This window comes from Amia ocellicauda, chromosome 2, assembly GCF_036373705.1.
Source record: "Amia ocellicauda isolate fAmiCal2 chromosome 2, fAmiCal2.hap1, whole genome shotgun sequence".
NCBI classification, from domain to species: domain Eukaryota; kingdom Metazoa; phylum Chordata; class Actinopteri; order Amiiformes; family Amiidae; genus Amia; species Amia ocellicauda.
In genome coordinates, this window is record NC_089851.1 from 41,064,853 (window position 1) to 41,091,683 (window position 26,831).

Consider the following 26,831-nt stretch of genomic DNA (forward strand, 5'->3'; position numbering starts at 1 on the left):
ACACACACAGTTATTATAACCATTGCCTGCCTCAGTGCCAGGGTGACTTGCTGCCTTATGTAACAGAGCTAAAATGATTTTAAGGAGGGCAATTGTCATTAGTGCTTTTTCCGCAGGTCATTAAAGTGAGGACCATCATGCAGCAAATTATTTGGAGATATGGCAGGATTATTTGTTATGTAAGAAAACAAACACAAAAAAGACCTCCACTGTTTATGGTTTAATTTTTATATTAAAAAATAAAAGGATTATGCAAATTCAATTTCCTTGTAATTTACCTCACGTTGAAGGAAAATAAATACATTAAAAACATATATCAAGACTGTTGATGTCTTTCATACACAAAATCTAAAACCAATCTTTTCTGAAGCTTCTTTTGAGGTTTTATTGATATGGGACATTGATGTAAATATTGAAATATAATACAGCTCTGTATTATGCATCATTAAAAAGGAATTTGATTTAAAGTGAATCAATGAACATACAAAATGTTGGGGGAAAAATAAGCAAAAAACAAAAAAAGTATCTGAGTGAAAGTAATGAGATCAAAACACTGTCTTTCCCTGTGTTCTATATTAATTAAATCCATTGTGTGCAAAGAAATACAGAGCTGAGGTTTCTGAAGCACTAATCATTATACAGCTCAAGACTGTTGTATTGGGCCCTTCTCAAGACACTCAAGGGGAACTTGATTTTGTCATGTGGATGAAGTGCAATAGAATTCACTACTTTGCTTCAGGATTCAATTCAATCATTGTTATGCCTTGTAATGGCAGCTGCCTATTAATGACGGCGAGTATCCACTTACCAAAATAAATTAATCTTCTTGTTTGGTGCACTAAAGACCTATCTGCGCAGTAAAAGCTCTGTTTTAAAGCCTGCTGATGACAGGCTTCCACAATCTGGGTGTTCAAATAGTTTCTTGTTCCCAAGGTTGGTAGAATCCTACAGAGCTGTATCAACTAAAATGCTTCTGTTTTTTACCCTTATTACCTGGCTTCAGTATGAACAAAATTTGTCCTTTTTTAAAGTGAAGAAAAATCTCATGACTGGCAATGAATAAGAGTGTAAACAGGCAGTGTTATAAACTATTTGAGGAAGCTAAAATAGCTGAATTACATTTTAAGGGATAAAATTGAGTAGAACAATCTTTCAGAGATTAAAAATCATTCAATTAGAAACAAACATGTAATTTTTTTCCACACCCACTGTGAACTCTGAACACCAGTCTTTCAGTTATTGGTATTCGTAAACTACCTGATAGGAAACCGTGGGAAAATATGTGATTCTTATTTATTGATCCCCCCTGCCTTTAAAAAAACAATACCTGTAAAACATGATTCCTCTGTCAGGATCTTGAAAACCCTACCTTTACTCCTGCTAGCATTCCGGTGGTAGAAACGCTAAAATCCAGGTAGGCCAAAGTGTCCGGATTGGAGGGTTTGTACAGCTGAGGGGGCCTCTTCTTTGGCAAATCATCTGAGGGATAAGTAAATAGAAAGAAGGAAAGAAAAAGAAAATAAGCAAAATAAAACAAAATTATCTAAATACACGTTATAACAAGCTCCATTGCCGACAAACCCTTCCAATGTCTCCTTACAGCCTCTGTGCTTGTGTTTATCAGAGTCCATTTTATGTATCTGACCACTGTGGAAGACTGGATCTGCAGCACCTTTTGCTTAATCCTTATTTTGAAAGAGCTTCCTAAAGCAGCACATTGTAATTCCACACCTCATTTGCTTTAAGTGCTGCATGTTGTTTCACTCCATTTCTTGTAAAACTGCTCCACATTATGTAACTGAGTACGTGTTTGTTTGCAGTTATGTTTATAGGACAATTATGTTTGGGAATGTCTTGGCCAAATACATGAACTGAATAAGATTAATATATTTAGTACTACTACTAGTAATTCAAAAAACAGGTCAGTGGTCTTGGGGGTCTCAAACAATGGCCACAGTGACTTCTGTCTTTTGTTCCAGCTCAGCTCCCAGTAAATTAATTGTTCTGATTAGCTGATTTGACTAGATTAATTAAATAATTCTCTATGGGCTACAGGCTGTGCACATTGAATCAAAAGAATCAAATTAAAGCTACAAACTATAACCTTTACATAATGTTAAACCACTGAAGAGTGTCATATATCTAACACTGATAAAATGGCTCAGTTAATTCAATATTTGAGAGCCCTCCATTGGACATGAGAACCAGAAGACACAAGGGTTCTCTAAGTACTTTGTACAGTTGTACTTTGTACATGTTGTTACCTTGGTAGTACTGTATATATATATATATATATATATATTATACACACACACACACACACACTGTACAATATAGGACAGCAAAAGTGATTGTTAAACCATGTAAGTCACCTTTGATAAAGGCCTCTGAAAAATCGTAGAATGCTGGAGAAACTTTGTATTTGTGAGTACAGTAAGCAGTATGTTTTAGTGTACATGTAGTACTGTACTAAGTACAAGACACTACAGTATACAACAGTGTACTATAGTATATTAAAGTTACTACAGTATAGTATAAAAGTGTAATATGGTATAACACTGTATTATAGTAGTATCATAGTATATTACGGTATAATACAGTGCACTACAGTATTTGTTGTACTACTGTAGTACATCACAAGGTAATAATATAGAAAATGTTATAGGGAATTAATTAAGGTAGTAGGAGTGAATAATATGGAATAATAACAATAATATTAAATCGGTACTGAAGCTCAAATTTAATGTAGTATAATTATTATTAGTAGTACAGTGGAATACTGTACTATATTCATACATAAAACAGTATTAAACTAATTTAAACTGTTATTAGTCCAATGGATAGGAAATGATCATTCAATAATCAGGTCAAATACACAGAAAACCAGGAAAGAATAAGGTGAAAGCTGGAACAAGGGTTACATCTAGCGGACATTAGAGAAGTTCAGTGTGGAGATTAAACAATAAGCTAAGATACATTTTGAATGAGTTTTAATTAGAGGTCAAGGTCAAGGATATTTAGACTTTTCATAAGTAAACCCATGATGCTCTTTCAGAATCTGAAGTCAGATTGGAGCTGAGAACCTTCCTTCTAGGTGAAAGTAGGACTTTTCTGAATCTGAATACGAGTTTGACCTTGATGGAGAGGTCAAAGGTCACAATTAAATATACTGTTAGATGGCTCATATATGACTTCCTATATGTGATCTATAATGACCATAGACCTATCTCCTCTCTGTTAGTATGTAGCAAAAATCTCAAAATGAGCTCAAAATTACCTCAAGAGAGGTCAAAGGTCATTTTTAGACAACCCACTTATGGTTTCTCTTATATGTGTCCATTAGTAATAGTAAACTGTGCATTATGGGAGTAACAAAGAGTTCCGGTGGCAATTTTCTCCCTATCTATAGAATGGAAAACTTCAGTGGAAACTTTATACAGGAGTTCTTATTAGTGTTCCATAGTATGTTAACCATAACAGCATCATAGAAGGCATGATGAGATGTTCAATCTGTGATGGCACCTTGCAACAGAGCCAAGATACTGTATCTCAGTCCAGGAAGGTTTTAGGTCATAATGTGAGCAGATATTGCACCTAAGGTTTGCTATAAGCATTCAATAAGTACTATGACTGTATTTACAGCCTTTAGAGAGTTATATACTGCTTTCACTTTTAGAGCATGTGGTATAGAGGTCCAAAAGTAGACCAAACAACCACAATAAAAACAATAGCGTAGTATACGGGACATGGTGCAAACAGATTGCTAAGTTGGTTTTTGGAACAGTTTAAAACCGTAGGACGAGTTTAATTGGAAACTTCGTCTGCGTTGAAAAATTAGAGTGTACATAGAGAGACTGCAGTTGCTATTTAAATATCCAGCAAAGGTCCACTTTCTCAGCGATTTCTCCTATATATTGTTGGATTTGGGCAGATCACGCGAGCAAAATGTGACCAACCTCAAATCTGCACATTCGAGTTTGCATGTTCCTTTGGATTTGGTCAAATTGCTCAGATTTCACAGTCGAGTACCCCCTCTTGTGGTGAAATGTTTGAAGTGTTTGTTCTCCAGACATGTAATCGTTCCACAAGCTTAACTGTATATTTAAAATTAACAATGAGAACAACGGTTGCCGATCACTTTGGTTTTGCAAATTTTTCATGGCAAAATGGCTCCCTCAGTGGTGAAATTGTGGGATGTCAGGCAAAGTATAGGAAAAATATGAGTTTTGAGCTCAATTATTAGACCGTAAGCCGTAATTAAACCGTAAGTCTGAACTGCACACAAAACAAAAGCATAAACATTTGTATGGTTGGCTAATTTATTGCCAAATCACGTGGTAGTAGCTTCAAAGCTGTAGGAGGACATACCTTAAGAAAAAGTGGTCAAAAAGGAGACGAATAATAAGAATTAGAAAAAATTAAGAAAGAATCCCAGAGAAAACAGGTTCTGCATTTTTCAACACAGACAAAAATAATGATGTTGTAAGAGAACAAGATCATGCAGACTAATAATACCAATAATAGAAAATACTACAAAAAAATCCCCAGTCCAGTGACAGATGGTAAATCCCAGCACTCTCCTGGGCCCACTGAGGTGCTGTTCTCCTTGTCTGTTGGGTGGGCAGGGGATTACAACACAAAAAAAATAAAAAAGTTTACAAATGAGAGGAGGCCATTTGACTCATCATGCTAGGTGTCCAAGTATTACATCCATATTTGAATGATTCCAAACTGTCGGCTTCAACCACATCGCTGGGGAGTTTGTTCCAGATTGTGACAACTCTCTCTGTGAAGAAGTGTCTCCTGTTTTCCATCTTGAATGCATTGGAGCCCAATTTCCATTTGTGTCCCCGGGTGCGTGTGTCCCTGCTGATCTGGAAAAGCTCCTTTCATGATTTTGAAGACTTGAATCAAGTCCCTATGTAGTCTCCTCTGTTCCAGGGTGAAAAGGTTCAGGTCCCTCAGTCTCTCAGTAGGACATTCCCTTCAGACCTGGAATAAGTCTGGTTGCTCTCCTCTGAACTGCCTCCAGAGCATTGATATCTTTCTTGAAGTGTGGAGCCCAGAACTGTACACAGTATCCAGATGAGCTCTAACTAGTGCATTGTACAGTCTGAACATCACTGCCCTTATTCTCAATTCTACACTTTGGACAATATACCCTAACATTGTGTTTGTCTTTTTTATTGCTTCCCCACATTGTTTGGATGGAGAGAGTGAGGCGTCCACATAGACTCCTAGGTCTTTCTCATGCGTTACTTCATCTAGTTCTATTCCTCCCATAGTGTAATTACAGTGGACATTTTTGTTACCTGCATATAATACCTTGCACTTGTCCACATTGAATTTCATCTGCCAGGTGTCGGCCCACAACTGAATATTATCTAAGCCTCTTTGAATAGCCTGTGCTGCCTATTTTAGTATCATCTGCAAATTTGACAAGTTTGCCAACAATCCCAGATTCCAGATCGTTAATATATATTAGTAAAAGCAAAGGTCCTAGTACTGATCTCTGTGGAACTCCACTAACAACATCACTCCAGTTAGAAGCAACTCCTGACACCCTCTGATTCCTATACATCAACCAGTTCATAATCCATCTACTTACATTACCCTGAATGCCTACAGCTTCCAATTGTTTCCAATTTTTCAGTCTTTGGTGTGGAACCTTATCAAAAGCTTTTTGGAAATCTAAGTATATCATATATGCTTTCACATGATCTACAGCTGCAGTTGCATGTTAAAATAACTAATAAATTAGTAAGACATGATCTGCCTCGTCTAAACCCATGTTGACTATCTCCAAGAATATGGTTTTCATTAAGATGCTCCTCTATTTTCTGTCTAATCATTTTTTCCAACATTTTACAAGTGATGCAGGTGAGACTGATTGGTCTGTAATTTCCTGGCTCAGTTTTGTCCCCTTTCTTGTGGACTGGTTTGACATTTGCCGTCTTCCAGTCAGTTGGCACATCCCCTGTTCTAAGTGTCATTTGCAATATTTGAGATAGCAGCCTATAAATAATTTCCCTTATATTTTTAAGTACTGTTGGAAATATACCATCTGGCCCAGGTGATTTGTTGGTTTTTAATTCTGCTAGTCCCTTTAGTACCTCCTCCTCATTTATCCTGATCTGTCGTAGGGTTTGACTGGACTGGTTGTTAACCTGTGGCATGTTGTCTGTTTTTTCTTTTGTAAAAACCTCTGTGAAATACTCAATTTGAACATTTGGCACATCTTGTTCGTTTTCCAAGATACTTCAATTTTATCTGTTTATCTGAAACTTTATCTGTTTCACTTCCTCCTTTATTGACCTTGTTGTAGTATTGAAAAAAGCTATTTGCATTAGTTTTAGCTCCAATAGCTATGTTTCTTTCCATTTACTTATTTGCTTTCATGATCCCTTTCTTAACATCTCTGGAGTCCAATATATTCCTTGTATTTTGTTTAGTCTCTATCCCTTTTGTATGTGTTATACAACATTTTCTTTCTCTTGATATATTTTTGCATACTTCTGCATACATAAAAGCCACATCCTTGCTACATGCAGTCCTGATTACACTGTACAATGCAACATCTTTCTGAATATCTGAGTTGGGTGGTCTGTAACACACTCCTACCACTAATCCTCCAGGTATGTTATTCAAAAGTTTAACCCACGAAGGTTCCATTTTGTTAGTAGGATCTAATTTGAGTTCTTCTGCCTCAATGAGATGTTCTGATCTTGTGTCTGGCCACGGCTGACAGAAGCCGGCTGTGTAGTGGGGTAACTGCCAGGGCTGTGTCTTACCTGTGTCCAGGACTGGAGGCCACGTCCTGACGTCCACCGCGGCCGACGCCTCTCTGGACCTCAGCAGTTTGCAGATTCCCTGTGTCGTCATTATGCACGCTGACCTGCTGACCTGCGAAGACAAAACATTCCGGAACATTCCAGAGTATGAGACACAGAGACGGAGCTCCTCCCTTAACACAATGCCATAAACCAGGCATGATAGCAAGAGTAACACAATAAGAAGCCAGGCCTGACTTATGCAACTACACGACTTGATTCAGTATTGAAAAGCACACATTAAATAGATACGTGATATATTTGACATTGACCTTTTGAAAGCAGTATACTGAGGAGCCCGTGGGAGGTTTAATACATTACTATGCAGCCAAGTTCTCTTTTTTTTTCAGTTGACTGGACTGAGGATTGTATTAAATCAAAACTTTGATCCCACCTGCTGACAGCAAACTGCAGATACCTTTATAATGGTTATATTCATACGTAGAAGAAAAAAACACCTTACAATCAATAATAATCAAGGTAACATGGAGAACAGGTCTGCAGTTTACATGTAGCTTGGGGGATCATACTTGTGATGTCATTCCAGTCCAAGTCAAGACTCTGTAAAATGTTACTTGAATCAGGGCAGCCATCTAAAGTTTACGAAACAGTTTAAAGCAAGGAAAACACATCGCTGGGAAATAAGTATAGTTCAATTAAAGCTACGTATCCTCTGCATTTTTACCGGTGTCTTCCTATTCAGAATTCGGTAGAGATCAGCCAGGTATTTGCTAGTGGAATAGTTGAGCAATGGCAGCAGTTCTTACACAGCACCTTCCATAAAGAACATGTCTCTGTGACCAGGATTGACTGACCTCCACAATCATCTTTACAGTGGGCAGGGTTGTGGCGATATTCTGAGGATGTGGTGGTCTCACTGTGATTGGCACACAACCAGCATACAGGCACCCATAAAATGCCGCGATTAGATCTATGCCTGCATGAAGGACACAAAAGAAAAAAAAAATAACTTGCAAGAAGGTTAAATGAGTAGGTTTAAACCTATTAAGTGAATGCCTCTTTGATGCAATCTCCTTGTCAGTGTTTGTCATGCTTCACCAAGTTCTTTCATTACAGATATATCTCTTTGAATGCTTCTTTAGTCATGAAATGCTGGTCGAGTCACAGACAAATAACTCATCCTTGGAACCTCACCACCTGAATCAAATGAAGTGCTCTCTCTATCTCTCTGAAGTGATCTAGTCAGTCTTAGATACTTAAAACTGAGTTATCACCTAAACATGAGTAATACAAATAAAGCAGCATCTCCATTTTTGGGGGGCATGTTTAGGAAAAATAAAGTTTAAGAATTATAGGGTGTTTAATCAACTGATGTCTCAAACTTAAAACAGGTCTCATTAAACTCTCTACTAGTACAGAACAAAAATGAAAATAGTAACTAGTGCAAACCCATTATACTTGTATTATGTGGCTAATATATAACAACACTATAATATATAACCAACCAACTATCAATAAACTTCACAGATGCATGTTAAACCTAGTTTTGGAGTACTCTTAATTTTTTTGAAGGACTTAAATATTCTACTACTATCATGACATTTACCCCATTCACACTGAAACAATTGCTGGCTTTTTGGTGGCATTTTGTTGCCAGCAAGGTCTGTGTACCAGCAATTTTCTGGCATAGGTCCTAGTCTAATTGCCAGTAATTTTCCAGCAATGGGTCTGTGTGAATGGAGCAGGAAAACAAATGCCGGCAAATAACGCGTCACGTCCTTGCATTGTCGATGCATTGCGTCAGCTAATTGACGTAACCAATCAGAATGCGGGTGCATTTTTCCGACCACAACACAACAAGGTTAAGCCATCTTTGAAGAAGAACTTGTGATACAGATGATACTAAAATAGGTAGCTCAGCAGATACAATCTCTGCAGCACAGGCTATTCAAAGGGACTTGGATAATATTCAGTTGGGGGCCGGCACCTGCCAGATGAAATTCAATGTGGACAAGTGCAAGGTATTATATGCAGGTAACAAAAATGTCCACTATAATTACACTATGGGAGGAACAGAACTAGATGAAGTAACGCATGAGAAAGACCTAGGAGTCTATGTGGTCTCCTCACTTTCTCCATCCAAACAATGTGGGGAAGCAATAAAAAAGGCAAACACAATGTTAGGGTATATTGTCAAAAGTGTAGAATTGAGAACAAGGGCAGTGATGTTCAGACTGTACAATGCCCTAGTTAGAGCTCATCTGGATACTGTGTACAGTTCTGGGCTCCACACTTCAAGAAAGATATCGCTACTCTAGAGGCAGTTCAGAGGAGAGCAACAAGACTTATTCCAGGTCTGAAGGGAATGTCCTACTGAGAGACTGAGGAACTGAACCTTTTCACCCTGGAACAGAGGAGACTACATAGGGACTTGATTCAAGTCTTCAAAATCATGAAAGGCATTGACCACATCAAACCAGAGGAGCTTTTCCAGATCAGCAGGGACACACGCACCCGGGGACACAAATGGAAATTGGGCTTCAATGCATTCAAGACAGAAAACAGGAGACACTTTTCACACAGAGTCGTCACAATCTGAACAAACTCCCCAGCGATGTGGTTGAAGCTGAACATTTGGGAACATTTAAAGTCAGACTGAATAGGATCCTTGGATCACTTAATTATTAATGGACACCAAACGAGCACAATGGGTCGAATGGACTCCTCTCGTTTGTAAACTTTCTAATGATCTTATGCTTTTTTCTCATTTATTTTAGTTGATTTAAATTTGCAGCAGTATGTCATGACCCTCTCATTACGGTCATAGCACGAATACGCACCCTAGATTGACATATCGTTTGCTTTTCCCTCTTGATTATTTGCTCTAAGGAAACTGGCAAAACGGTAAAATAATAAAAAAATTGAAATGTCAATGTCTCCTCTCACAAAACTACAGGCTTCTGTAGAGTCTTGTTCCCAAGGCTACAACGCTCTTGCCGGCAATCAGTTTTCTGTGTGAATGGGTACATCCTGCAATTTTCCAGCATTCAAAGCCAGTGTGAATAGATGAGCAACTGGAAAAAATAGGCAAATGTTGCCTGCATTTTGCTGGCATTTCAGTGTGAATGTGACTATTGATTTGTTCAAGTTTGTGCCTTTGTGACTGGAATGCACTGATTGTAATCTGCGTGGCCATACAGATTCAAATTTCCATGTAAACACACATGGAAGCAAGGACGATTTAGAGCAAATAATTCAGGTAACTTAACACACTGAAATGGGGGGGTGAAAATGCTTATTTAACAAGTGTGTTGTGATCACCACCCCTCCAGTCTTGGATTTATAAAATAGCAGGATGTGAATGAAAGCAAATGCACCTAGTTATCTTACCTCAGGTGATACAAATAATTTTAAATAAAACATGCACAATAGGCATTAGGCAATTTCTGAACCGGATGAAATGCATCAGTAAATTTGATCAGGATCAGTGGTTGCAGCCATCCCTGTTTGTGCACCACTCCCAAAATCAACTCACAGGTCAGGCAAAGGGATTCTGCTTTCAAAATCATAATAACATGGCCACTAGAGTGGCTCAGTCAGTAAAAAACAGTTTGATCCCAGCAGCCTACAGGTTTGCCAAGGGATGTGTGTCTCTTCCAACCAGCGCTGAATCTCGTGTGAGCTGTACAGCCTGTAGTGTGTAAAATGACGGGTGGCTTGAGGGCAGCTGGGATTGGAGGATCCCAGTCGTACTTCCTCGATTCCATCGATGTGGCATCGATGTATTAGCATCATTGGCGATTATTTTTTAGTTTTCTCCCCCTAACTATTAGAATAACACACACCTTTCTAATGTTCTTATATTATAATTAAGGCTTTTAGATTTTTGCTTTAGGCATTTGTTTTTCTTATTACTTGCCTCCACATTTGTAATTTCTGTTAAGGACAAAACATGACTTTGGTATAATATAACCATAATACGTTGACATCCAGATACAGAGGCAAAAAAACTAAAGCTTTTTTAGACATTGGCCGGCTGAGACTGCCTCAATGAAAGTAAACGCAGAACATGGAAAGCAAGTCATTTCGGATGCTGTGTAGTTGGTGCGTTGTAGGGATACGTGTGGGAGCCGTTCACACTCAGCCCTACCTGGGGGGTAGACGAGAGCCACGTGGTCCCCATCCTGCAGGTGCCCCCGCTCTGCCAACATGGCAGCAATCTTCTCTGCTCGCTTGTGGAGCTGGAGGCAGGTCAAGGAGCTAGCGATGGTACCCTGTGGACAGCAGAGACACAATCGGACACTGTGAGGGGGAAGGCTATTTATCTTTTCAGGCTGATCATGGGCTGTAACATGTGATAACATGTGATAAAGGGACATTGGTAATACAGTAGAAAATATATGAATACATAAATAAATATTTAAAAATATGATAGGAGACAGACAGACAGGTAGGTTACGGAAGATAGGATAGTTAGGTAAGCAGATACCTATAGACAGACAGAAGAGATGGAAGCATCTGAGTAAATGGAAGTAAAATAAACAAATTGAAACACCAAAAAATAAAGACATTGTCAGCAAATGGTGTGAAGACTCTTACCCTTGAATTGAGCAGAGTGAACAGCACGTGGTCTGGGGTGGTCTGGGCTCTCCACTGTAACACCTCTGACAGGAAGAGGAACTAAATAAAACAAACCAGAGCAAACAAAATCCCCAATTGAATGACCACAGACAAATACAGGGCACACTTGCAGAGCATCTTTTGTCAAGCCCCAAACAGATAGAGTGCTCCTTAAATAGCACTACTCCTGTAAATACCTTTGGGGACAAAACACTCACAAACAGGCGCCTCTCTGTGGCTCTCTGCAGGAGTGTCAGAGGAACACCATGTTCTGAATGAGTATGGCTGTGACTGTAGAGGAAAACCGCATTCTCCAGCATACGTCTTCCCAAAGATGTCTTCCTTTAAAGGTAATTACAACCCATATAAATAAGTCACAGATTACCATAGCTCATTTTTATGCTTCATAATAGTCACTCACTGATTGCTATTACTCCACCCAGTTCCTCAATTTGGTGGGCTAGAAATCAAGACTAATGTAAAGTACTCTTCTAGCTTTGAAGGTGCTTTTCTACACCAGTATCTGAGCAGAACATGTAAAAAGGAGAAGTTATCTTGGCAGGTCAATTCAATTACTAGCTGGAAACTATGCTCAACAGCCATTCCTGATGATGCCTACAAGTACCTTCAGACAGGAAACAAATTGCTATGAGTTTCTTAAGGCACCAACTATAGATATTAATATGTTCAAAACAGAAATGTCGTCCACTGCATTGTGCAAAAAAACAACAAACAAACAAAACAAAAAAACAGAATCCTGCAAATAAGAACACATCTCAGGTAAATATATAATATTGTAAGGTAAGATTTTGTCCCAGAACTATGATATATTACAAAGCATTCGGATGTGAAAAATGCTGTTATATTTTGTAAGTCGCCCTCGATAAGGGCGTATGCTAATAAATAAATAATAATAATAATAATAATAATTGTACAATACAAATCGATTACAGGTGAACACACTGCCACATAAAGGCATCGTAATTTACATTAATAGAAGTTGCTTCTAAACTTTGATTCTTACCGGTATTGAATCCCCTCTCCCGCAAAAATAATAAAAATAAAAAGTTTTGTGCCATCTTCGATCATGAAAACCTGAATACCTCAATATATTATGTTGTCAATTATCTGCGATACAATTTTTGTCTTCATTCTGAGGAGACATGCTCTATGATATCACCATAGACAGTTTTGCTTTGAAGCAATCGCCCCATCTCAACCCCATTAATCAATCAGGTCAATCAGGCTCTCATGCTATGTAAAAAAGGAAGATTCCTTTTTATAAATGTACATAAGAAGAACATAAGAAAGTTTACAGATTAGAGGAGGCCATTCAACACATTGAGCTCATTTGGTGTCCATTAATAACTGCTCCTTGGATCAATAAAGTGATCCAAGGCTCACTTTCCGTTTAACTCCCCAGCGATGTGGTTGAACATTCAAAAATAGACTGGATAGGATCCTTGGATCACTTAGTTATTAATGGACACCAAACAAGCACGATGGGGCGAATGGCCTCCTCTTGTTTGTAAACTTTCTTATGTTCTTATGTCTCTGACTGCAGGACTACATGGCAAGACAGGGCCCAATGAGTCAACGTGAGTGAGTAACTGCCAGTGTGGAAGGGAGAGGGAGAGGCCTCAGGGAAGGGAATTCAGCACCACGGATTGGTAATGCTATTTCAAATGTAAGTTTCAAACTTTACATAAAGTGCAATATATAAATTATGTTTATATAATTATAATAATATATTTAGAATACAATAAAAATATATACATTTATTTTAAATGTGTGATTTTTTTCATTTGTAACACTAGTGGCTATGCACCTGCAAGGCTGTTTCCAGTGGGACCAGTCTGAATGGAGTGAGTGATGAGAACCCACTGTCATTAGGGTCATTAGGGATAAAAAACAAATTCATATCAGATTATTAGATGGTCATCTGGTCATTCAATTTTTAGGTTTTACTACTGTTTAAAGAAACATCTAGATTTGTATTTTCAGGAAATGTAGAGAATCAAACAATCACCTTCTGATGCTGGTTGATGTTGGTTATTATCCATTTGTATGATTTTTGGTCATGGTTCATTTTTATGTTTTTGTGAGATTATATGTGTTTTTCTATCATACAGACATATACATTCAGTAAAACAGTAGAGTACAGTAGAGTTTTTAAGAAAACATTGATATTGAATGTGAATGTTGTAAAGATGGAGATATTTTACTTGTTAGTAATAATTCAGGCAATATTTACAAACCAATCAAAATACATTACTGCCATACTGCATTTTTAAACGGAGATGTGATAAAAAATATATAGCACATCCTCAGAACATCAATTTATTTTGTTATAAATACTACTAATTAGTTTAAACAAGAAAGAATATCATACAGAGATATACCACGTGTGCACTGTAGAGCAGGATTCAATCATTAGCACAATGCTAATATGTCATGATGCTGGTATCCTGTTTCCCTCTTAAATGAAAATATTTTCCTCATATGAATTGAAGAATTAAGGAGTCTCAAGGAGTGGAATTTTTTATGGTCCTATTAATACACCTACTCATTTTAAGTTAGGTTAAAATGCTATTAAGATGCATTTTTAAATACCTGCATTAAGGTTTTGAATATCTAATTGTGCTGACTAAGTGTACATTATACAACTGAGCTTCATAGAGGGACAATGCGGAAAAATAAACTGCAATTTCAAGTCATTTGCCAAAACTGTGAAAACACAAATAAGTATGATTGCACCCCACTTGTGCTTTGCTTACTAGGATTACTTCAGGACTGCTTTTATAATTTTCCTTGTCTAAGTGTTTTTTCCCCCATATGAAAATTATGATAGACCAGTCTCAAATAAGTGTTTTGGTTTCCAAAGAAAGACACAGCTATACATAATTGAAAACAATCTGTTTTGATCTGGCTATAGATTTGTTCAAAACAAGGAATGATCTTCTCATTTTACCAACAAAACATGTACTGTTTTTTTTTGCGCAGATAATGATGATAAATAAAATATTAATAATAATATTAATAAAAATCCACTCACACTAGGGCCTGATTTTCAAATGACTGAACATGCTGAATAGGTTAGTTGTATGAGGACTGAAGCCACACAATGGAGGATGGAAAAATTGAGGAATTAAAAAATGAATGAATGCTTATAGCAGTACTGTTAAATGAATGAATTGTTAAATGAAGGAAGGAAGAAGATGGACAATACAAATTTGAAAACTTTAATACTAATAATAATCTGTGTTAAGATGACTAGCAGTTAAACAAGGAGATTTGACAGAAACACGTTTTACAGAGTTTTTAATCAATTTTTAGATTTGCTGAAACACATCACCAGAAGGGATATCCACTTCTTTCTCGTCACTCTGTTGTTCTTTTTCTTAATTTGTTTGGGGTAAATTGGTAAATTTAAAGTATAGCCTGAAAGGCAGATACTATCTTAGTGCATAGCGGTCAGCAGTAAAAATATCTCATCAAGGCCATTTACTAATTCTAATGGTTTAAATTGTATCCTTAAATTGAGGAATCTCAGACTGGGAGTTAGAGAGTTAATAGCAGAATGTACGGCCGCTGTGACACGGAGGTAGCGAGCAGAGGAGCTGATGAACAGTCATGAAGGTAATGGTGAAAAAGCAGCTTGTGTTAAAACCCTCTCACAGGTAGCGGGAATTTAAAAGTTCCCAACAGAGCCTGTGGTCGTGATTCAGACAGCTTTCTGAAGCCTTGTTGCCTTGCATAACTTAACATATTTAATAATAATGATAATAATAATAATGATAATAATAATAATAATAATAATAATGTTTAATTTCAGCCTCCCACTTCTCTGTTGGCCGTTGCATTTTTCCCCCCTTGACGGTAAGACTGAATCATGTAAAACGACTCACACATCCAAATTGAAATTATATATTTTTTTTATGTTACTTAAGTGGCTAAATAGAACTTGGAAATTATTAGTAGTTCCACTTTTTGTGTCTACATTAATCCTGTAATCAAGTCCTTCTGTTTGACAGGTATGGTTTAAAGGCTGCATTTAATCAAACATTATCACTCATCATCTACTGTGAAATAGAATGAAAACACTGTGGATTATATTGCTACCTGGCCAAATCCAGCAGCAACTTGAACCTGAGGAACAGACCTCTTGTTTCCTTCCAAAAGCCCACTGCCCTGTATAAGCAGTATGAAGGATGGACCAACAGCTGACCACAATGTCTAAGGCTCTCTCTCGGCCTAAACCAAGAATGGAAGGCTAACAGGCCCAATGCAATAAGGCCTTACCACTTCACAGCCAAGGAGAAGAGAACATAGAATAAAATAAGCAATGTAATACAGAAAAACAGTAAAAAAAAAAAAAAAAAAAACTAAACAAAACAAAAAAAAGACAGCCTGGATATACACAAAACCATTATGCAAGATGTATCAGTATAAACGATGCTGGGGGGGGGGGTCAAATTAAACATGGAATGAGTGTGTGTGTGATCACAGACAACACCCACTGCATCGGTTTAATTTCTCTTCAGTCAGAGGAGGTGGTTTGTGGTTTCGTTTATTATTTGAAAATCAAGCCCTCTGGGTCCTGGGTACCACACACACACCTTTCTTGCCTGGTCATTGTCTTCGATCTGGCCCAGATCTCTGCCGCTGGCCTGTGCTATCCTCTTCCCAGACACCAGATTCCCCACCATCACAGAGGCAGGGCCGATCTCTGGAAGATGTAGGCGACAGCGGCAACATGTCACAAGAAGGCAGGGTTTATCGTACTGTACAGACGTGTGCTTTCAGAGCGGTTTCCCTAGTGTAATTTACAAGTGTAATCATGTACAGTGAGGGAAAAAAGTATTTGATCCCCTGCTGATTTTGTACGTTTGCCCACTGACAAAGAAATGATCAGTCTATCATTTTAATGGTAGGTGTATTTTAACAGTGAGAGACAGAATAACAACAAAAAAATCCAGAAAAACGCATTTCAAAAAAGTTATAAATTGATTTGCATGTTAATGAGGGAAATAAGTATTTGATCCCCTATCAATCAGCAAGATTTCTAGTTCCCAGGTGTCTTTTATACAGGTAACGAGCTGAGATTAGGAGCACTCTCTTAAAGGGAGTGCTCCTAATCTCAGCTCGTTACCTGTATAAAAGACACCTGTCCACAGAAGCAATCAATCAATCAGATTCCAAACTCTCCACCATGGCCAAGACCAAAGAGCTGTCCAAGGATGTCAGGGACAAGACTGTAGACCTACACAAGGCTGGAATGGGCTACAAGACCATCGCCAAGCAGCTTGGTGAGAAGGTGACAACAGTTGGTGCGATTATTCGCAAATGGAAGAAACACAAAATAACTGTCAGTCTCCCTCGCTCTGGGGCTCCATGCAAGATCTCACCTCGTGGAGTTTCAATGATCATGAGAACGGTGAGGAATCAGCCCAGAACTACACGGGAGGATCTTGTTAATGATCTCAAGGCAGCTGGGACCATAGTCACCAAGAAAACAATTGGTAACACACTACGCCGTGAAGGACTGAAATCCTGCAGCGCCCGCAAGTCCCCCTGCTCAAGAAAGCACATGTACAGGCCCGTCTGAAGTTTGCCCACATCTGAATGATTCAGAGGAGAACTGGGTGAAAGTGTTGTGGTCAGATGAGACCAAAATCAAGCTCTTTGGCATCAACTCACCTCGCTGTGTTTGGAGGAGGAGGAATGCTGCCTATGACCCCAAGAACACCATCCCCACCGTCAAACATGGAGGTGGCAACATTATGCTCTGGGGGTGTTTTTCTGCTAAGGGGACAGGACAACTGCACCACATCAAAGGGACGATGGACGGGGCCATGTACCGTAAAATCTTGGGTGAGAACCTCCTTCCCTCAGCCAGGGCATTGAAAATGGGTCGTGGATGGGTATTCAGCATGACAATGACCCAAAACACACAGCCAAGGCAACAAAGGAGTGGCTCAAGAAGAAGCACATTAAGGTCCTGGAGTGGCCTAGCCAGTCTCCAGACCATAATCCCATAGAAAATCTGTGGAGGGAGCTGAAGGTTTGAGTTGCCAAACATCAGCCTCGAAACCTTAATGAATTGGAGAGGATCTGCAAAGAGGAGTGGGACAAAATCCCTCCTGAGATGTGTGCAAACCTGGTGGCCAACTACAAGAAACGTCTGACCTCTGTGATTGCCAACAAGGGTTTTTGCCACCAAGTACTAAGTCGAAGGGGTCAAATACTTATTTCCCTCATTAACATGCAGCTCAATTTATAACTTTTTTGAAATGATTTTTTCTGGATTTTTTTGTTATTCTGTCTCTCACTGTTAAAATACACCTACCATTAAAATTATAGACTGATCATTTCTTTGTCAGTGGGCAAACGTACAAAATCAGCAGGGGATCAAATACTTTTTTCCCTCACTGTAAATGTACAGGGGCACTGTTACTGGATTATATATGAGGCTCTTCTGAATCTCTTGCAAGTCGCCTTGAATAAAGGCAGTTGTCAAATTAATACAAATAATTAATTACGCTTCTACTGCCACCACCAACACCATTACCACTCCCCATTACTACTACTGCTACCACCATCATGACTAATACTAATAACTACTGCGATTACTACTATTACTATTAATTATAATAATAAAAACACTTAAAATCGTAAAAAATCCCATACAACACTTTTAGGAATACAAATTTAAAAGTTCCCTGCTGGCCGTGTTAATCTATTTTCAAGAGTTTGGTATTCTAGTCTCCTCAGAGAAAGTACAGAACATTTGGTGTGCAGGTCAGTCCTCAGACCTTACATGCTGAGAGTCAGAGGGGAAAGAACATAGCACCAAGCCATGTAAGCCAACTGGCTAGTTCAAAGCCTTGTAGGTTTCCAGTATGATGCAATAATAGAACTCACCTGGCTGTTTCTGTCTTGGCTTGGGCAGGTTGGTTACACAGGTGTGTGGACACATCAGTACGTTACAGGGATGCAAGGAGCCTTCAAGGAAAAGCTGTTTGGTTTCTGACAGGTGGATGCCCCCCAGGGGAGTCTTGGGGAGGGTGTTGGCGGGAACGAGGGCCAGACAATAGACTCCAACTTGATGTATGCTGTCTATTGCCTAGGCAAACCGAGACAGAGCAGTTAAAATAATGGTTACAATAATTCATAATTTTTTTATGACCAACCATAAAGGATTATAAGGAGTATTCCAAGCATATTAAGCTGGGATGCTAAAGAAAATATTTACAAAACATTATTCAGAAAATGTAAAGCAGGCATTGATACATTTGCTGCACAATCAGACACAATCTCTTCACCTTCACCTTTTTTGCTAAAGTCATTGATTGTATGTAAGAGATGGGAATACATGATTTTGCATGATACAAAGAAACAGCGATGGTCAAGAACAGTTCTGATACCACTGAGCCAAGATGAATGATATAATTTGTATATTTAAAGATTTATTAGACTAAGATTGTTGTTTTTCGCTGCAGAAAAATATATGTATGTGTCACCCATAAAATTCCCCTCAGTTTAATACAGCCAAGGGAATTTTCTTGACTGTCCTAATATATATAACAGGCATTTCCAAAAGACTGTCATGATCTGACTCAACTTGCTGCCATAAACAACACTGAAGTCTCACAGCATGCCTTGGGTATAGTCCAGCACTGTGAGTGTCAAATTAGGGCTATAAATAGACGCAGGGCATTGGGAAGGAGGGTGCTGCTCCTGCACCTTTGCCAGACTGTTACCTGCAGTACCCGACTCATCCACTGGAAGCTGTCCTCCTCTGTGGAGTCTGGCCTCTGCTCAGCCACTATCACGATCCTCTCGTCATGAAGCACAGTGATAGAGAACACAGCTATCCTGAAAAACCCGAGAGAAACCCTGTCAAACACGGCCCTCAGAGAGAACACAAAGAGGGTACACAGACTGTGATATGAGATATGGATCATAAGACTATGAATAATAATAAGAGGAGAAGGAGAAGAAGTAGAAACATTTGTCCACATTGCAACTGGTTTTGTTGATCTCAGTTTCCTAACGACATCAATTTTGCAAAAGATTCTATAGCTGCTGCCTTCTGCACCTTTTCATGGCGAATGGAAAATTAACTTGCCATTGGCATTTCTTTCTCCACGGGCAAATTGAATGAGACATGGAGGGGAGGCTCCAGCAGCACCATGCTCTTTTAGTGGAAGTAGAAAGTAATTGACATTGAGCTGTTCAGACAAGTCATTTCTTGGAGTTCAATGTTTCAATTCTGACTCAATGGGGGGACAAAGAGGCAAAGTATTTTGCGTTTTTCCCAGAGGAAATCAGAGTGACATTTTGCAGCTTATGCCAATTCACAGGTCCTGTGCAGCAAGAATAAGCACAAAAGCCACTTTTCAAAATAGGATGCACAATTCTTCCACTGATTGTATCAACTGGTCTCGATCTGCAAAACACTACATAACGTGGTGTAATGAATGTAATGTAAAGGGAACTTTTTTTTGCCAGCTGGATACAAAAATATTTCAAAGTAATGCATGACTGTAATACCAGTCTGACACAATGATCCACAACACAATATCTGTAGGAAGAGCATCCAGTTTTCCATAGACTTATTATCTATGAAAGGACCATAATGATTTTCCACAGATTTACATTTTGCAGTAAGAATATTACTTTCTGTGGACTTGCAGATTTAAGTACTGGCATCCCTGGAATCTCAATGATTATCTGTTCAACAACAATATAATAATTGAATAAGTATAGTTTATAGTTGTGACAGAGCCTTGCCCTGTCCAAACAGGTATCTGTGAGGTTGGAGGCAGGAGGCACTCCTGCGTGTTTGGAGTCTGCTCCAGTCTGCGGGGTCTGTGGTCAGCAGGGTTTAATTTAAAAGTTTAACTGGGCTTTCCCCACAAAGATCGCTAGCACGTGAAGATCTCTGGTCCTCCCTCTCAGTCGCTCAAAGTTCAGAAGAGGAAGAGGAAATTTTAGTTACAGTGTGCCTTGTCTTTAGCGTTCTACTCCAAGCAGCTACAAACAAAGTCAGGTTTAAAGGTTCATGTGCTTGCTATTAGTCTGGCAATCAGCCTCCTGATTTCAGCCTTGTTGTAAGGTGCCCTGGGATGCTGTGTGAGAAAAGCACTATAAAGAACAAACTATATTCTATTGTATAATGGTATATGGAATTGTACAGTGCTGTGTATTGGACTGTTTTGCATTGCACTGTATAGCAAGGCACTCTGTTGCACTGCAGAGTATTGAATTGTAAAAAAAGGTCACACACCTCCCTCTGTAAACAAACTTCATGGGCTCCACTGCCAGGGCTGTGGCCACGATGTCATCTGCATTGTGCCGGCGCCCGCTCACCACCATCAGGCCGTCCATCTTGCCTGCGATGAACGCCAGCCCTCCCGGGCCCACGAAGCCCAGCAGCCCAGTCCTGGTGAATGGGTATTCACTGATGGGTGCCCCAGTGCTGGTCATTGGGAACACCTGCCGGGATAATGAGTCCGGGTGTAAACCCCGACAAAAAACACACTTGGCATGGACACTTTTTATGGAACATTGTTTAAGTAGTGTAGTATTTGTACACATTTTTACATTTAAAAAGTAACCGTTTATATATATATATATACATACATATACACCTCCATTTTTCTAGTTTTTATTGAAATTTGAAAAGTTGAAAGTCCAGTATTGTATTCCTACAATGCACACATCGCTTGAAAGCTTATTCTCTTGGCTACCAGCGTGTTTCAATCTCAAACACATCCGATGTACAGTTTCCGTGTCACCCGCCGTCATTCAGAGCCCGGGGGGTAAACGCACAGTCTCTTCCGGGGGGGGTCTCATTCAGAAGGTAACAGATCACTCAGTTATGATCGGATTACGTTGCAAATAGGCTTGTTTTGTTCAGAACAACCTAACGTTTAATCCAGTATATATTATTTGATGTTCTATCAAACACAGAGAAGTTCAGATCCAATTATTTAAAATCATTGTGTATTAGTTCACTGTAAACAGTTTTCCATCTTGACATTTTGAGCTCTCTATGGGTCTGTGTTGCTTCTACCAAAACGTGGATGGTCTTGTTTTGATCATCAGACTGTCTGGTTCCAGAATATGTCATCATTGTCAATATTTTCTGAGATTTTGTATTCCTACTCAGACCAAGTATTCCCCCACCCCCACATTTCAGAAAAACTAATTTTTCACATCACAGAATGCTTCACATCGTTAGAAAGCTGAGAGTCTCAGCTTTCATGAAATACCAAACACTTGGCAAACAACAAAACAGTGAAGAGTACACATGGGATTAAAGAGAAGCACATGGATTTGATGCCCTTTTTTAGGGTACCAGAGGCGTCCATCAGCTTAGTTACATTTTGTTAAATAAAACGATTCTATGATCTCCAATTGTGTATTTGTTCTATGCTTTAATTTCTGAGTACATTAAACTGTAAATTTCAATAAAATCTGGAACAATTTAGCTGTTCTAAAACATTTGAAACTCTGTAGGTATATATACAGCTCTGAAAAAAATTAAGAGACCACTTCCATGTTTAGAAATCAATGTTAAGTGGTCTCTTAATTTATTCCAGAGCTGTATGTGTGTGTATATATACACACACACACAGACGGGTGACAAATGTAAGGAAAAACCTAAATAAATGAGTGGAGGAACATAACGAATGCAGATGCCTCCAAAGAGGTGTACTGCATGATACAGTTAAGCAATTAACATCCTATCGGGCTCTGTGGCATGTATAAAAATGCTGAATAGGACCAGTTGACCTCGACTTTGGATCAAGATGGCAAGAGGAAAGGATCTAAGTGACTGTGAAAGAGGGGTCATTATTGGGGCACCGGTACCGGTCCCAAGCACTGGTTTACAGAGATGTTGAAAAAAAGTGATATGACCCCTACAGTGAGGGGGTCCGGAGGGTCTGTTATGCTGTGGGGGGCATTTTCCTGGCATGATTTGTCCCCTTAGAGGGAAGGGTCACTGCAAATCATTACAAAGTTATTCTGAGTGATCACCTTTATCCTATAATGAAACATTTCTATCCTGATGGGAGTGGTCTCTACCAGGATGACAATGCCCCCATCCACAGGGCATGAGGGCTCACTGAATGGTTTGATGAGTATGAAAATGATGTGAATCATATGCTATGGCCTTTACAGTCACCAGATCTCAAATCAATTGGACAGATTGGGAGATTTTGGACCGACGTGTTAGACAGCGCTCTCCACCACCATCATCAAAACACCTAATGAGGGAATATCTTTTGGAAGAATGGTGTTCATCCCTCCCGTAGAGTCCAGAGACTCGTAGAATCTGTGCCAAGAGCACTGTTCTGGTGGGTCGTGGTGCCCAACACCTTACTGAGACACTTTTTTCCCTTTAATTTGTCACCTGTGTGTGTGTGTGTGTGTGTGTGTGTGTGTACACATTTTATATAAATAATTTAAATATATATGTATTTTTTATATTATATATAATTGTTTTTATATACCAGGATGAGACCTCTGACAGGAACTTGAGGGGGGAGGGAATATTCACTGGAAAATAACCGATTGATGTTGTATTTGCTTACCTCAAAGGTGTTCTTGGTCATGCCTGAGAGGCCATAGTAAGAGGTACCAGTGGCTATAGAACACACACAGAGCTCTCCGATTTCATCTGTTCTGCATAACTGGGGCACACCGTCCGGCTTCACAACGCACATGAGAGCTGGAAACACAAGCCAGAACTCTGTAAAACTTCTGAGGACACTGCTGCCAACCTCCTACCTTGGCTTGACCCTTTTTTCTCCATTACCATTATTGGTTCCACATTTCAATGGAATTAAGCAAATTCACACCAGTCCAAATGGGAATAGGAGAGGGGTGAACCTTTTCTGGCTCAGATCATTCAAGTAGTTTAAATGTGGTGCATTTTTGTTGTTGCTGTGGTTTGTTTTTTAAGTGGACAAAAAAATCAAATCAATGTTTTAATGAGCTCTGTTTGAGTTATGAAGTTAAAAGGGTAGTTAAAATGACACTCTATAAAGGGATCTGCAGCAGATTCCAAATGGAAACCAGGTGAAGAGCAGTCTGGTGCGATATGACATGCATTACTGGAGAGTGAACTGGATGAACTGTCACAGCACAGCGACTCATCTGGGGGCAGTGTGCTGAGAAAAAGTAGAAGCCTGGAGTGAGAAGAGTCTGAGATACAGGAGTGCTGCGTGTACAGTTAACCCCATCCTATCAATCAGCTTAGTCCTGATCATGTGCACAAAGCCACAGCACAATGTAGGTGGAGATTTTCACTGTGGGTTAGGAGCCTTAAACAAAGCCTCCTTTATTTCCAATGTTTATCTTGTTTGGCTTTTTCTTTGGTTTTTGCACATTGCACATATAATCGGGTGTTTTTTTAATAATTTTGTTTTTCTAATATTAGGAAAAAGTCAATTTAAACGGCTTTTGGAAACTATCAAATTACCCCCACAAGATATTTACAGTGTCAGTAAGTTCCATAGTCTTCATATTGGGTGAAAAAACTAAAACAAAAAACAGAAACCATCCGTGTCAACCCAGCTGGGTCGGTGGAAAACGTTTCATTAGTACAGGCTGCAGTTAGAGACATTACCGCAGTCTTCAGCGTCACCATACCTCCCGGCATCACTGTGCCCACATCCTGCACCGTCAGCACAGAAAGCTTCTCCTCTGAGTCGACCCGGATGACGCCGTGGCTCAGGCCTTGCATGGAGAGGACGCCTCGGCCCGGGGGCTGGTTGCTGTCATCTGTGGGCCTGTAAATACGAAATCACCAAGGTGAAGGTAGCACTGCAGAGTGGTGGTCAGGTTACATTTTCCCTTTGTTCAAATACCTTATAAGGGCAATAAAAGAGTAATAACTGCATAATAATGAGGGGTAGAACCTTAATAATAATGAGGGGTAGCGGCTGAAGGCAAACTGTTACTCTGGTGACCCTTTCTTCAATGGCTTTCAAAGGATGAATGCAAATATTAGGATCCACTGTATATCACTAAACATCTAAACCTGGGCAGCAGTGTAGAGTAGCGGTTAGGGCTCTGGACATCCAACTGGAGGGTCTTGAGTTCAACACCAGGTGGGGGACACTGCTGTAGTACCTTTGAGCAAGGCACTTTATCTAGTTTTACCTCCAGTAAAATAATGAGATACATTGTAACAATTGTAAGTCTTCCTGGATAAGAATTATTATTATTATTATAAATAGGATGCAAGGACGTCCACAGTCAAGCACTCCCTGTTATGGCTGCATCTACCTGTCCCTCACCTGACCTCCTTTATGCCTCATACACCTCCGTGTCAACTGCAGATAAAGCTTATGAATTCTGTATAATGTTGCATGTCTTGTACTGTCCTATACACATAGTATATTATACAGTAGGGTTTGTAAATCCATGTATGTGGCTTTGATTTCAATATTTCAGGTTAATCATAATCATGCTGCTGCTGCTGCTACTACTAATCAATAATAAATCAGTTTTATGTAGTGTACCACCCGTTGCAAAAGCTGCCATAGAGCACACATTAAAACAAAACAAAAGTTAATCATAAAAATATGGAGCAGTTAATCATCATAATAATAATAATGATAAATTGTGTCCATACCTCCGGATGGCCACAGTGAGTGCCTCTGGGGAGCTGGCACATGGACAGATCACCTCTGGACGCAGCCCCTTGCTCTGGAAGACGTTGAGGAATGCATCACAGGAAGAAATAGACCCTGGTGGGAGGGAGAGGAAAGGCGTTTTAAATTCACGCTTCACTGGAAGGTCAATGTATTGAATTTCACACATTGTGGTTTGTATCCTTCCCAACTGAGGTGAGTTTCATTTTAAATATGACTGCAAGACTGTAAAATATAAGACATTTTATTCGATTTGAAATACTTATAAAAGAAAGTAATTCACAATTTGTACTCTAGCTCAGGTCTCTAATTCAACGCAAAATATACCTTTGTCTTTTTTCCATGAAAGTTCTGTGCCCACTTAACTTATCTTATGAGAATAATAAATACATGTTTTTTATGCAGCATCAATAAAGATAATTGACATGTGCATGCATGCTATCATCTTTTTAAAATACTGTATTTCATTACACAGTGAGGTTCGTTAAACAGATTTTAAATGAATAGTATGATTCATAACCACTGTCTCAAATTGCTTTAATAATTAGAAAATGTTTAATAAGTCTTTGATTTTTAATTTCTGTCTTTCAAGGAAGTCTGATGCATATAAAATCTCATTTACGGATCCAACATTTTTTTAACAAAACTATAATTCAAAAAAGCTGTTGCATAAAAAACTGAATTTGATTTTTGAACAGCTATTCCTTTTATTTATTTTTTATTTTTTAAGGACACTGGTCTCCAGGTCCTTGACTAACCTCTGTAATATTTAGGTTTGTATTTGTGCAATGAATGGAAACTATTCCATTTGGTCTGTCATCATGTCTCAAGAGTTCCTTTAAAATAAAATCTTTTAAAATAAACTAATAGCGCACAACTTTTCCAGTTTGGATTTTTGGCAGCAGTGGTGACAATTCTGTAGCTGTAGTGACAATCTGGTGATTTTATTATTAAGTTCCACATGAGACTATTTCGTTGGGCCAATCAATACCAGATGATAGGTGAAAAGCAATGCAATGACAAAGGTGTTTTGGAGAGGGGCCTACCACCTTCTTTCAATTCTCTATTTAATTCAGACAAGCAACACTTTGGAGGGAGTGTAACCACAGATCCAATACAACATTGATATCAAAACCGTTCATACGGTTTAAGCACCCCTTTCCTTCCCATTCACTTGAACGAGGAAATCTGAGATGGGCGCGTCTTTCTGTTGAAGAGTTGAGGAGCACATATCAACTCACAAGGGTTGGATCCATCTGCCACTATTAACATCCTTAGGGAGCTCAAGTTGACGTCCCTCTGGTCTCGATGTGCCACCAGTGCCCAGTGCATGTCTCTAGACTTCACGCATGCTACTTTTGCTGAAAAGTGGAGACACAAATATAGAAATTAAAACCTAAAATGTACAAAAAAACATGTCCCTATATATATATATATATATATATATATATATATATACACACACACACACACACATATATATCTTTTAATATGTTTGGGCTTAAGGTTTTTGGAAATACATGCACACATTTAGCCAAGGCCAGTTCGCCAATTGAGCAAGTGCGCGCAACCACACAGGACAACAAGACATGGGGGAGGCACTGTCTCCAAGTTTACAAACCTGTCAAAACTAAGGTTGCGTCATGTATGTCCCGCCTCCTAAAGGCAAGTAACCAATCAGAAGCATCATATAAGTCTTGCCCCCAGAGCAGTTCTGTCCTAAGAGAGTTGGTTTCCAAAACCTCAC

The 26,831-nt window shown here is 39.1% G+C and overlaps 1 protein-coding gene across 5 annotated transcripts in view; it reads right to left on the reverse strand.

The window, feature by feature from the left end:
• LOC136771449 (disco-interacting protein 2 homolog C) overlaps window positions 1-26,831 on the reverse strand; it is a 280,332-nt gene that overhangs the window by 39,136 nt on the left and 214,365 nt on the right. For all 5 annotated transcript variants that reach the window (XM_066723806.1, XM_066723798.1, XM_066723789.1 and 2 more), the window contains 13 exons: window positions 26,326-26,445; window positions 25,066-25,180; window positions 24,078-24,217; window positions 23,018-23,154; window positions 20,704-20,912; window positions 19,175-19,289; window positions 18,336-18,537; window positions 16,031-16,140; window positions 11,391-11,471; window positions 10,942-11,065; window positions 7,646-7,767; window positions 6,792-6,903; window positions 1,370-1,479 (listed from right to left, as the gene is read on the reverse strand). In XM_066723806.1, the coding sequence (XP_066579903.1) occupies window positions 1,370-1,479; window positions 6,792-6,903; window positions 7,646-7,767; window positions 10,942-11,065; window positions 11,391-11,471; window positions 16,031-16,140; window positions 18,336-18,537; window positions 19,175-19,289; window positions 20,704-20,912; window positions 23,018-23,154; window positions 24,078-24,217; window positions 25,066-25,180; window positions 26,326-26,445 (1,697 nt within the window). The remainder of the gene's footprint in view (window positions 1-1,369; window positions 1,480-6,791; window positions 6,904-7,645; window positions 7,768-10,941; window positions 11,066-11,390; window positions 11,472-16,030; window positions 16,141-18,335; window positions 18,538-19,174; window positions 19,290-20,703; window positions 20,913-23,017; window positions 23,155-24,077; window positions 24,218-25,065; window positions 25,181-26,325; window positions 26,446-26,831) is intronic.